The sequence below is a fragment of the Serinus canaria genome, chromosome 8 (assembly GCF_022539315.1).
Source record: "Serinus canaria isolate serCan28SL12 chromosome 8, serCan2020, whole genome shotgun sequence".
Lineage (NCBI taxonomy): Eukaryota > Metazoa > Chordata > Aves > Passeriformes > Fringillidae > Serinus > Serinus canaria.
Genome location: NC_066322.1, coordinates 8,543,488 through 8,554,780, shown reverse-complemented (window position 1 = coordinate 8,554,780; position 11,293 = coordinate 8,543,488). Strand labels below are relative to the sequence as shown.

The following is an 11,293-nucleotide window of genomic DNA, read 5'->3' as shown; positions in this document are numbered from 1 at the left end:
GCAGCAAACCTAAAATGTTTCAGGGATAAAAATTTCCAGGAGGTTAAAAGGTATCTTGGTTAAAAGCCATCGTTGGTACAAGAATAAAAGGAAATAAACCAGCCACAGATAAATTTGGGCTGGAAATTAGAAAAAGCAAATTACATTTCATAGAATGTTTCTGGTTTATTCTTCCAGATGGAAAGGGAATCTCAGGTTAGTGCAGAGCAGCTGCTGTGGCAGGAATGCTACAGGCTGCAAGTCCATGTGGATGCTCAGCAAACTCCCTCCAAGCTTTTCTCTCTGCCCCCACTTTTAAAAAGGAAAAACCTTTCCAGGGAGTTTTTCCTAATGGCCATTAAAAAAAAAAAAATCCTTTCTGCAGGGAAAAGGTTTTCATTTTACACACATTGTCAGTGGAGCCTTCTTAGCCAGCTAATTTCTCAGGTCTTTAACCAGTCAGGCTGCCTGGAATGGAGAGATTTCCTCTCATCTCAAATCGCTTGGCTGCACATGGAGGAGAAGCCCTTTGAGGAGGTGAATTTGCAAGGCTCTCAAATCCTCTTTATTCTCACTGTGCCATCCCTCCTTGACTCATCTCCAAGAGACCATGTTGGGCTAAGCCCAGAACAGGCACAGAAAGGTGACAGCACCAATCCTAGACACACAGGCACACACAGATACAGCTCCCTCCCCTGCACCATAAATTAAATATCTCTACCCAGGGCTGGGGAGGATCAGCTGAAATAATTCAGTCCAGTCCTCTCTGATTCAGAGACACTGAATCGGAGCAGCCCACAGTCCTCACCCACCCCAGCCCACAGCCCTGCTCCTCCTTTGTCCCTGAGATCCCAGAGTTCACATCTGCCGTGTTCAGGTACCCAGCTGGGGGTTAAGCACACACCTGCAGCCAAAAAAGGCTGAATTTGGTTATTCCTGTGTTAAGGAAAGCAATAGTGGGAGTCTCCGGTGGGACTAGTGTTTAGGCAACCAGGACTCCAAGGAAAAGTGAAATTTGAGAGGCAATGTGAATTCTTAGGGACACTTTTTCCTGGGAGAACAAGCAGGAGAGTGAGGAGCACGAGGCAAAATGAACACAGACAGGACTGGGGCACACGCAGTCTGGGGATAAAGGAGAAGGTGGTTGTTAGAAGGAAAAGACAGGCAAGCCAAAAGCTTTCTGAGTGCAATTATTTTAATGTGTCTCTCTTTTCCAAATTCCACATTGCACACATGGAAACAGCAATTTTTTAAAAAAAGACTCACACCAGAAATGCTGACTTGGAGAGCTGGGAACTCTCCTTATCTCCCACTACACAAGGAGGCACGAGATTCACAACAACATCAGGCACAGCTGACCATGGGGGTGAGCAGACAGACAGACATGGACATTACAAAAGACAGAAGAAGGCAAGAACAGGAAGGCAGAGGATGCTCTCATGGCCCCCGTGCTGGGCTGGCAGCTGGGGTCACAGCTTGGGGGCACACCCACCTCACCAGGGCATCAGCATCTCACTGCTCCCACCCCTCTGCCTGCCCAGACACCATCTCTGCTGGTTGTCCTCTCTTGGTCAGGCATTGCATTATCCACCTCTGGTAGCATTTCACAGGGCAGCTGTGATAAGGAGTGATTCCAGGATGCTCTCCAGTCCTGGCTTTCAAAACTTCAGCGATCAAAGAAAGGAATTGTGTGGTTTTCACTTGATTTTGCTAATTTTTTTGCTCTAAGTGCTCAAAGGAAAGTCTTGCAGTAACCATATTGACATGGGAAATGTCTCTACAAGACTTCCAAGCTGTTGTATGCTAGTGAGGCCAGCAAGCTGGGAATCAAACCTACATCAGCAAGCTGTTCTGCTTAATTGCTACAGCACTCATGGGCAGGCAAAACTCGAGGGAGCCTTTTCCTCAGCACAGCAGTTCCTGCATTCCTGGGCCAGTGCTGGGGGCAGAGCTCCCCAAGAAAATGAGCACTAAGGGAGAACACACAGGGGTCAGGCTGTGCAGACCCATCCAGCTTGGAGCAATCTCCAGACTCAGGAGTGCCAATGCCAACCCTGCTCCTTGGCAATGCCCATCCTTAAAGCAGCTTTCCATGGAGCTGGCAGCAGGTGTTTGCCCTCTCACAGCACACATCAATGACTCGCCCAGGACCTGGAGGCTGTACCAAAGGCTTGAACCTGCATCTACCCAGCCCTACACAAAGACCCTTCTCCCAAACCTGCCTCTTCTCCTCCTAATCAGTACAGGCCCACCCTGCTAAAATCAAGAGGTAATTCCTTGGTGGAGAAGGAGCTGTTGGAGGCAGAAAACAGCTGGAGGACTCAAGGACTCACATTATGACTCTCTGGTTAACCTTTTGTCAAGGAATTACTTCAGCCTCATCCTACCTGGGCTCATGCAGGGACCATCAGCTGCCCAGGGGCTCCCCAGAGCAGCCAGGGCACCTCCTGCATGGACTGTACAGCCCTTGGCTTTTCTCCCCAGCTCCCACATGGCACAGCACCACGTGGCTCTCACAGCCTGGCCACACAGAGGTACCTGGTGGCCAAGGGGAGCCTTGGCCATGCCACAACCCCTCCCTCTCCTCCAGCACTTCCCCTTTAGCCCTCCCATCTCTCTCTGCATGGATTTCTGATGGCTAAGGCCTCAGGGCTGTGTTGTCCTCAGCCAAACAAGCAGCTGCTGCTGGGTTGAATGGGAAGAGTTTCCTCCCTCTGGCTACAGGAGGTGTAAAGTACTGTAAGCAAGAGAGATGAAGGGAACATGACATGGAAACACCTCTCAGAAAACCCGAGGGGTGGTGAGGCCATGGGCTGTTTGCTGACCCTCCTAACCTGGGAAATTTGAGCCATCAAAGGGAGGTAGTAGGATGCAGGATGAAAAGAAGCCAAAGTGTGCAACTCTCTGCTGCAGGATCACAAATGATGGGAATTGACAGACATGGATTATTTCATGGGGGGGAAATCCATTCAGGGCTGCTACATACAGGCACCACTTCCAGCTCAGGAAGCTCCTAAGCAGTAGCACATTGGAAGCTGGGAAAGCACTTCTGGCAAGCAGCATCCTGGTTTTCCCCTGTCTTTATGTTCCTCTCCTGACCTTGCTCTCAGCCTTGTCAAAAGCTGGATTCTGGGCTAGCTGGGCCACTGTAGTGATGTGGTAAGGTCCAGATGATTTCCTTGTCATTCAAAGTCCCAAAAACCACATTTCAAATATAGAGTTACCATAAACAGAGGACGTGTGCAGCCATTCCTACTCAAGATCCACTCTCTTGCTGCTGTACATACAAGTCCTGCCTAGCAGTGCTGTCCTTCCCACACTGGTCCCACACATGAGCAGGAGTCAGAGCAAAGCCCATCAGCACAGCACTGTGCTCCCAGCCAGAGTCACCCAGAGAAGAACACAAATCCTTTGCAGCATTATTCCATCAGATTAGGGTCTTTCTGAGGCAGAGGGGGCGTCTTTGCTTGGAACAGCTCTTGGTAAATTCTCTTCTGCAAACTCATCCCACTGCTCTGCAAGCCCATGAGCACACTGAGCAGCCCATCTCCTACAGCAAGGATCCACTCCTGGGCAATGGATCTCACAGTTACTCCAGGGAAGGTGGCACAGTCACCATCTTCCAGCAGAGCTATTCTGAAGCCCATACAGTTCTGAAGCCCATACAGTTATCTACCCCCCTGCCCTGAGGCGTGTCCCAGGCCAGCCTTCCACAAAAACACGGGAAGAGTGTTGCCTAGTACTCAATACATAATCACGGCCCAAAAATTTAATTTGCAGGCTCCTGTTAGTCTCTGGTTACCCCAGGAGCTTATCCCCAAGGATCCAGCCCGACTGATCTTCCAAGAAATACGCTGTGAGGAGTAGCACAGCTGCAGCTCAAACTCATTAACGTGAGAGGAAAATACCAGTGCTGATTGTGATCCTTGTGGTTCCTTCTCTTAGAATGGGCAGTAAAATCACCCAAATGAGAGCAGGATAGGGCAAGAAATTTCAAGAGACGAGAGATGGTTTCACACTGCTTTTTTAGTAGCAAAGACATAGCTTTGTCCCTACTGCCAAAAAGTCTGGCACTAAAAATGCTGAAATCTTCTCGTGACTGAGTGGCAGCAAGCTGTAATTTACTGCATTCCTGCTTCTTTTATGTCCAAGAATTGCTTCACTTCTGAGAAGAAAGAGCTGTCATTTGTCAGTCCCATGTTGCCTCTCCTTCCAACTGTCACATTATATCAGAAAAATTAATTCGTTCCCCTCTTCCTATCTGCTCCTCAAAAATGGCAGCATATTTCCAGGAACCAAGATCATCTCTTCACAGCAGCACCGTTATCAGTTTTCTTTTTAAAACTGTGTAATGGGCATGTTTCAGCCAAAATCTGGATTATTTTTCTTTCTGCTGCAGCATCCATCCCCCTTGAAGTGGTTCAGAGAGACCTGACTGACTGCTGGCTTTCCACAAGCACCTTCCCCACCCCTCTGACTGATGGTACATTTCCAGCCCACCCATGGCAGCCTTTGGCTGGCTGCTGACGAAAGCTTTGCCCGGGTTTAGGATGTGGCCAGGTCCCTGGGCAGGTTGAGCTGTATGGCCTCTCCCCCTGGGGTGTATTTGGCCACGGGCCCGTTGCCTTCCATGGTGAAGAGCTTGCAAGCCTTGGTGCTCTCATGAACCGGTGTGGACTTTTTGGAGGAGATGGGGGAATTCGTGGGGCTCAGCTGGACAGCAGTGGTGTCCTGCACCGTGTGCTCGCTGGTTTCAATTTCAAAGGCAGTGTTGCCAGGTTTGATGAGCCCAATGTTAGAGCCTGGTTTGGCTTTCCTGGCCCCGTGGGCCGGGGGCCTGCGGCTGCAGATGCAGCAGGCACCGAAGAACGTGAAGGCCACCACCAGCAGGATGGGACCAATGATGATGGGAGGGTTGTTCACAGGGAGGAAAGTCCCAAAGGCAAATGCTCCCACTAAGGTGATGTTGATCCCTGCTAGCATGATGCAGAGTCCACAGGCACAGCAGAGAGCAGGGGAAGGGAGGCCCTGGGGTCGGGTCTTCTTCTGGGTGGGTTTTTGGGGCAAAGAGGCACTGCTCTTTTCACTGAACATGCTGGGAAGAGTCTTGGAGGCCACCTCAGTCCTCACAGGGTGAATGCTGTGTTGAGAAGGCTGTTTCCAGTCTCCTGTTGCCTCGAAATCCTGGAGAGGAATGAAGAAGCAGCTGTTAGAGCAATGTACCAAGTACCTTTCCCCCACCATTCCTGGTGACCAGCATCTTCTCTCTGTGCAACTAAGCACAAATCCAAGCCTGCTCTCAAGGCTGAACTGTCCCTGACTGTAGTGGTCACATGTGCTCACCCTCAGGCTGGAGCACTGAGCCCAGCATGCTCCATGTCCTTTGCTCTCCATGTGGATGATGCCCAAATGAATCCGAGTGTGCCATGGCCAGAGCCTGTACCATAGCTGCTCTCACAGGGTTTGTCACCACCCTCACAATGCCTGCCCAAAATAACAGAGTCCAGGACTGCCCTGAACACCCCTCACTGCAGTACAGATGATGTATTTTTGAATAGGTAGTGGTCCACAATTGTGGCAGAAACGGGGACACTTTGCTCCATGTCTCAGTCCTTCAATAATTGAAATTAGTCAACCAGGTTGCCTTTCCAGCCAGTGGGGAATAAAAGGTCCCAGGAGATGACCCAGAACATCCCCAAAAATGTCTGTAGTGGGAGGCTGAGCTGACTTGACAGAGGCAACCCTAGAGATCCCTCGAGCAGGCAACACTTGGATGCTCAGTGATACAACCCCATCCACAGTCACTGAATGACACCTGTCAGTCACACAAGTCTGTAATAAAATGGGGCAAATGTGGGTGTTTTGTCAGCTAGACCATGCTTTCTACCATGCATCTCACCATCTTTGGTGTGATCACAGGAGACCCCACAGAACGGAACTGGGGATCATGCTTGCCTCGGCAGCAATAAACCCAAACTTCTACAAGGTTTGAGCAGTATCAGCTCCAGGATGGAGGCTCATGGAAACTGAGGTGCTGAAGCTGAAAAAAAGCCTGTGTGAGGATCTGTCTAGGACCCAAGGCAGTAACACAGCCCTGACTGACAGCAGCAGCTTCTCCATGGAGGAGATTATTGGATGTGATGAGAGCTGGATTTGTATTTGCCGTACTTGCTGGGAAGTCAAATTGCCAGAAGCCAATTTGTCAGCAGTTTGCTGGTGATGTCTTTGATTTTACAGGCAGGAGAGCATTTCTCTTCCCAGCCAGATTGCAAACAATAGCAGTCTGCTCTTCCTTCCTCTCCTGCCTAGCTCCCTAGCTTCTTCCCTCCTCTCCTGTCAAATCCCTTTCAAAAGTGTTGTCAGCAAAAAACTGATACCACTCAGTTTCTATGGCAAGAGCCAAGAATCTCTGCTGTGCTATCAACACTCTGTAGCCACTAAATTAAACAAAAAACCAAAACAAACAAAACCAAAATAAAACAAATCACCCAAAACCAAACAAAAACACAAAACCAAACAAACAAACAAAATACCAACAAATAATAAGCCATCACCCATCACATTGACACATGCCAGTGGGATCAGCCGGGCATTTTCAACATGTTTCCTAGGTTATAAAATTTTCTGGCACCTCCAGCTGAGGCAAAGCTCTCTGCTGCTCTGTCAGGTGTCATATCTCATTTCCTTGTCTTGGGCTTTTGTTTAGACCTGAATGTGTGCAGCAGTCAACTTTCAGCAGAGTTCCTGCGAGGCAGCTGGAGCTGACAGGGACAGGTGCATCCCAGCATTAATCCTTCCTCATCTGGGGATGCCTGGCTGCGGAGAGGTCTCTCAGTAGGCAAAGATTTTTCAGGATACTTAGAGAGTGTGAGAGAGAAAGGGCATTTTCTTCATCAGCCAGGCTAACACACATCCATGTTTGCCTAGCAGTGTCCTTTTGTTCTGCCTGGGAACCCTGGCATGCTGATGGGAGCTGGAGCCCTGATTCTGCCTCCTTCACCGGCCTTGGACCAGCAGCAAGATAGCTTCTGGTTAAAAATGCATTTTTGCACTGTTTGCAGACCAGCTCCTGCAGATGCCAGCCCAAACCTTTAGCACACAGAGACTGCAGACACCCCAGTGTGGCTCTTCCCCTTGGTTTGCCACACATTCTCCCACTGCAAAATACCAACCAGGAACTGTGTGGCTTCTCATGGTTAAAAAACATCACAGATTCACTCCATCATCTTCCTTCCTCCTGACTTCTCACACTCACCTGCTTCCAGTCTGAAGGAGTTCTCCCTCATGGAAGAGCCAGGGAGCTGGGCTCCAGCAGGACACTAAACACCCCAGCTGCTTCTGCTCTTAGGCAAGGCATCACCAGAGGTCTGTCTGCCACTGAGATTTTCAAGGGGAACTTCAACCTGTTGCCCATCCCAACTGTCAGTGGGCACCTGTAGCCACTCCAAAGAGACCCTGCTGGTTTCAAGGCTGCAGAGATCACCCAGAATGGTCCCTCATAGCTCATTTTCTCTGCCTGGCAATTTTTGTTCATCCTTACAGATCCCTGAGCACAGGGGCTTAAGGTTGTCACACCCTCTCTACAGCTGCACCAGAAGTGTTCTGGCCATGCTATGCCCAAGACAAAACTTCTTTCCCCTCATCTTTGCTTGCAGCACCTAGATGGGGTAATGGAACTTTCCCAGCAGAAAACAATGAACTCACTGGAGATTCCTGCCTGGAACCTCTCCCATCAGACTGGAGGCAGAAGATCTTGAAAGTCAAGCATGATTGCAGGGCCAGAACGTGATCTGCACACACACCACAGGGTAACTAACAGCACAGAGAAGTGCTTGGACTGGGAACACCTACAGAGGAGATCAGTGGTTGCTTTTGTCTTGGTCTCCATATAAAACATCAGGGATTGCACACAAGGAATTCCTCTTAGACAGCCAGATGACATGGGGCTGAGAAAGCCAGCAGAGCATTGGAGGACAAAGCAAAAAAAGAAACCAAAGCCACAGAATGCCTTATACTATCCTCTACCTAACAAGGCCCCATGACAACATAAAGTCCATGTTTGTTCTGATTGTCATGTACAACAGGAGCATCTTTGTCATCTCCTAAAGCACAGGCTGATGCTTCTCCGTCCCCTTCTTAGGCACAAGGATGGGCTGATGTGGGTCAGCTCCTACTGCTGACCTGCCTGAGGATATCTGGCAGCTTTTACCTTTCACTACAGTGAAATCAATGGCTTGAAAAAATTACCAACTTTTCAGCCAAATTATTCTGATGAAAATGACCAACTTCTGTTCCATCAGGTGTGGAAAAAGTTCTCTTTGGGCTCTTTTTAAAACAGGTTCTTTTCTTATCAGTTAGAGGGTAGGTTTCTTCTCCAAACAATGTTTCAGCATGAAATGCACTACTGCAAGCACTGCTGTGCAAAAATAAAAGCTGCACACTCAACTGGCATGATGGAAATCCACAGGCTATAATGATTCCTTCCAGGGGAATAGCCACCCCTCCCTATGATCTCAGGGGGACAGACTTTCACCCATATCTCTGAGAGTTCCTAGAGCTTGAAGGTCATACTGACATATTCAGCCAGCATTTCAGGAGTGTTGTTTAAAGCCATAGCAGCAGCACCAGCAGCATGTACAGCTGAGCACGCTTCCCTCTTAGTTGTAGTGGAGAGAAATTGAGCTGTCATCCTTCCACACCATCTCAGTGCAGCAACACAATGAAAATATTTGATAGACCACAGATGGATCCCCTTTCCAGAGGTGTGATGGCACAGAAAAATAATGACAGCGAAAAATAATGACAGTAAACTGAAATTGCAGTCAGACAGCTACAACCACCCCACACACAGGCAGGTTCACAAACACACAGGCACACAACATTTATCTGCCAGGAGAAGCTCAAGACTTTTTTTCCTGGGCAAACTGCTGGGAAACTCTCTGGCAGGACCAGAGAGAGCCTCGGTGTCTGGAAGGGGAGGACACTCACCTGGGCTGGAGCGCGGAGCCAGGGAAGGCGACGGATGGAGCGGCTGCCCGGGGTCTCCTTTCACCCTTCACTCGGGGATGGCAAAGCCATGGCTCGTCCCAGCAGAACCGGGGCTGGAAGCCCAGCTGTGCGCTGCGGGGAGAAGGATCTCACATCCCTCCTCCCCTCTTGTCACCGAGCTCAGGAAACTTTGCTGGGGCGTCAGGCGGGCACTCCTTGGCGGGGCTCCGCGGGCTCTGTGCGAGCTCCGCCGCTTTCCCCCCACTTTCTTCCTTGCCCTCGGAGGACGACGTTGCTCTCCTTAGGCAGACGGGTGCTCAGCCGCAGCATCCCTGCCCCGCCGCATCCTCTGCTGCCTCCTCCTCCTCCTGCAGCCCGCGGTGCCCAGGAGGCTCAGCCCACCGCCCACCGCTGTCCGGCACCGCTCATCCTCGCCCCGCTGCTTTTCCTTCTTCCTTTTCTACTTCAAGGCTGCAGCTCCCGCCCCCTTCAGCTGAGAGAGATGCCCGGAGCAGAACAGCCCCTTTTTCCCCCGGGCAGAGGGAAAACCCGGGAGCGCATCTCCGCCGAGGGTCAGCCCCGGGGCGGAGAGCGGGGGAGAGAGGGAGACACCGCCAGATGCCAAGGAACAGCGTGCGGGCTCGCCGATGCTGCAGCGAGGCACGGATCCCTCAAAGGTTTGAAACGCACGGAACGAGTAATTAAATAAAAAAATACAACCGGTGTTCGGTGCCTTTGGATGGTGGGGGGGTGCCGGAGGGATGCGTGCGGGGAGTCCGTGCTGGGCGGCCGGCAGTGAGAGGTGCCGACACAAGACCTGCAGAGGTGCAACATCCGGAGTCTGGGGAGCTGCTATAAATAGATAGATAGATAGATAGATAGATAGATAGATAGATAGATAGATAGATAGATAGATAGATAGATAGATAGATAGATAGATAAAAAGTCCCCAGATGCAAAACTAATGTTTCAAACGGGCAATCAGATCTACAGTACGCTTAGAGGTAGTTGGTCTAAAACCACGCCTCATGCTAGACCCTGTGTTAAGCACAGCCAAATCTTAACTCCCTCATTAAGGGACCAGTCTCTGTCTGTTTGCAGAGCTGGTGAGCACAGGGGACATGGCAAATTGCGAGCTGTGCACTGGATGGACTAGAGATAATTCTCCCAGAGCTTAAGACGTGTTGACACTCAGCTGTCCTCGTCTGCTCTCCATGCTCCCACTGCTGTAACCAGCCTGGCTGCTGCCAGTGACAGCTGAGCACAGACTCTTCTCCAATTTATTGCTGAAAAATCCTCTATGAACCAGGCTGGAAATCACTGAACATCAATCATGCCCCCCTCTCTTTCAGATTGTTGCTTTCATGAGAGAGAGAGAGAGGAGAAAGGTAACAGAGGCAGTGAAAAGCAAAGGTCAAAGAGAGAAGTCACTGAGGAGCAACGAACACTTCTCTCTGCTCTCCAGGCACCACTTCAGCCTGAGGATTCTTAATACAGCAGCATCCTCTACTGCACCATATTGCATTTCACTTTACAGGTCATCCTAGAATTTCAGGCAAAACCAAACTTCACAGAAAAGAGTTCAGTCTCTGCTGAGGAAGATAACTCTGTTTTCTCCTGAGCCTGGGCAATGCCAAGAGCACACAGCATGGCTTGAGCAACAGGGCAGGAGGATATCAGAAAACCAGCACTGATCAGATGTGTTGACTGCCTGGGCTTATAGACAGAAATGACTAGGAAATCTCATTTCTGACCTTTCCAGAGATGCAGTGCCTTCTCTAGGGATTCCCTGAACCTGTAACATGAAGTTCAAAATGTCTCAGTGTACTCAACCCTACCAGAAAAGTGATGAGAGAGTGTACAATGGAAGATTTTGTGGAGAAAATCTCCCCTGGCACCTCTGAAAGAGACAGTTCCACACATGGCAGAACTGGTGTTCAGTGTATGCTGCCTGTTGCTGGGTAGAGAACCTGAGTGGCCGAACTCATTCCTGGTGTGACACCCCAGAGTCCAGCAGGAACACTCCAACAATCCATGTTTATGTGAGAACTGGATTGTTGGAGTGTTGTGGGCTGTCAGAGGGGAAGAGACTGCCAGGGTCATTGATTCGAGCCCACTGCTCTCACATTGTGTAACAGCATTCATAAAGCTCAGACTCCAAAGGGGCCAATTAATACTGAACGACCTGTCAGTTGTGCCCTAATTGCACAAAGCAGTGATGAAGAAGGCTGCTCCTGCTTCCCTTTGCTTGTTGCATGACTCTCCATCACACTTTTTCTTAATGGCTCATAAGCCCCCCGAAAAGGCTTTACTGAAATGTTACATT

At 49.9% G+C, this 11,293-nt stretch overlaps 1 protein-coding gene across 1 annotated transcript; it reads right to left on the bottom strand.

Annotated features, from left to right (window-relative positions):
- Window positions 1-3,059: 3,059 nt before the first annotated feature.
- On the bottom strand, window positions 3,060-9,564 carry TMEM275 (transmembrane protein 275). Its single transcript, XM_050977439.1, has 2 exons — window positions 8,968-9,564; window positions 3,060-5,163 (listed from the first exon to the last, which is right to left on the bottom strand). Exon 2 carries the CDS (start codon window positions 5,071-5,073, stop codon window positions 4,525-4,527), a length of 549 nt encoding a protein of 182 aa, XP_050833396.1. The 5' UTR covers window positions 5,074-5,163; window positions 8,968-9,564; the 3' UTR covers window positions 3,060-4,524.
- Window positions 9,565-11,293: the final 1,729 nt, after the last annotated feature.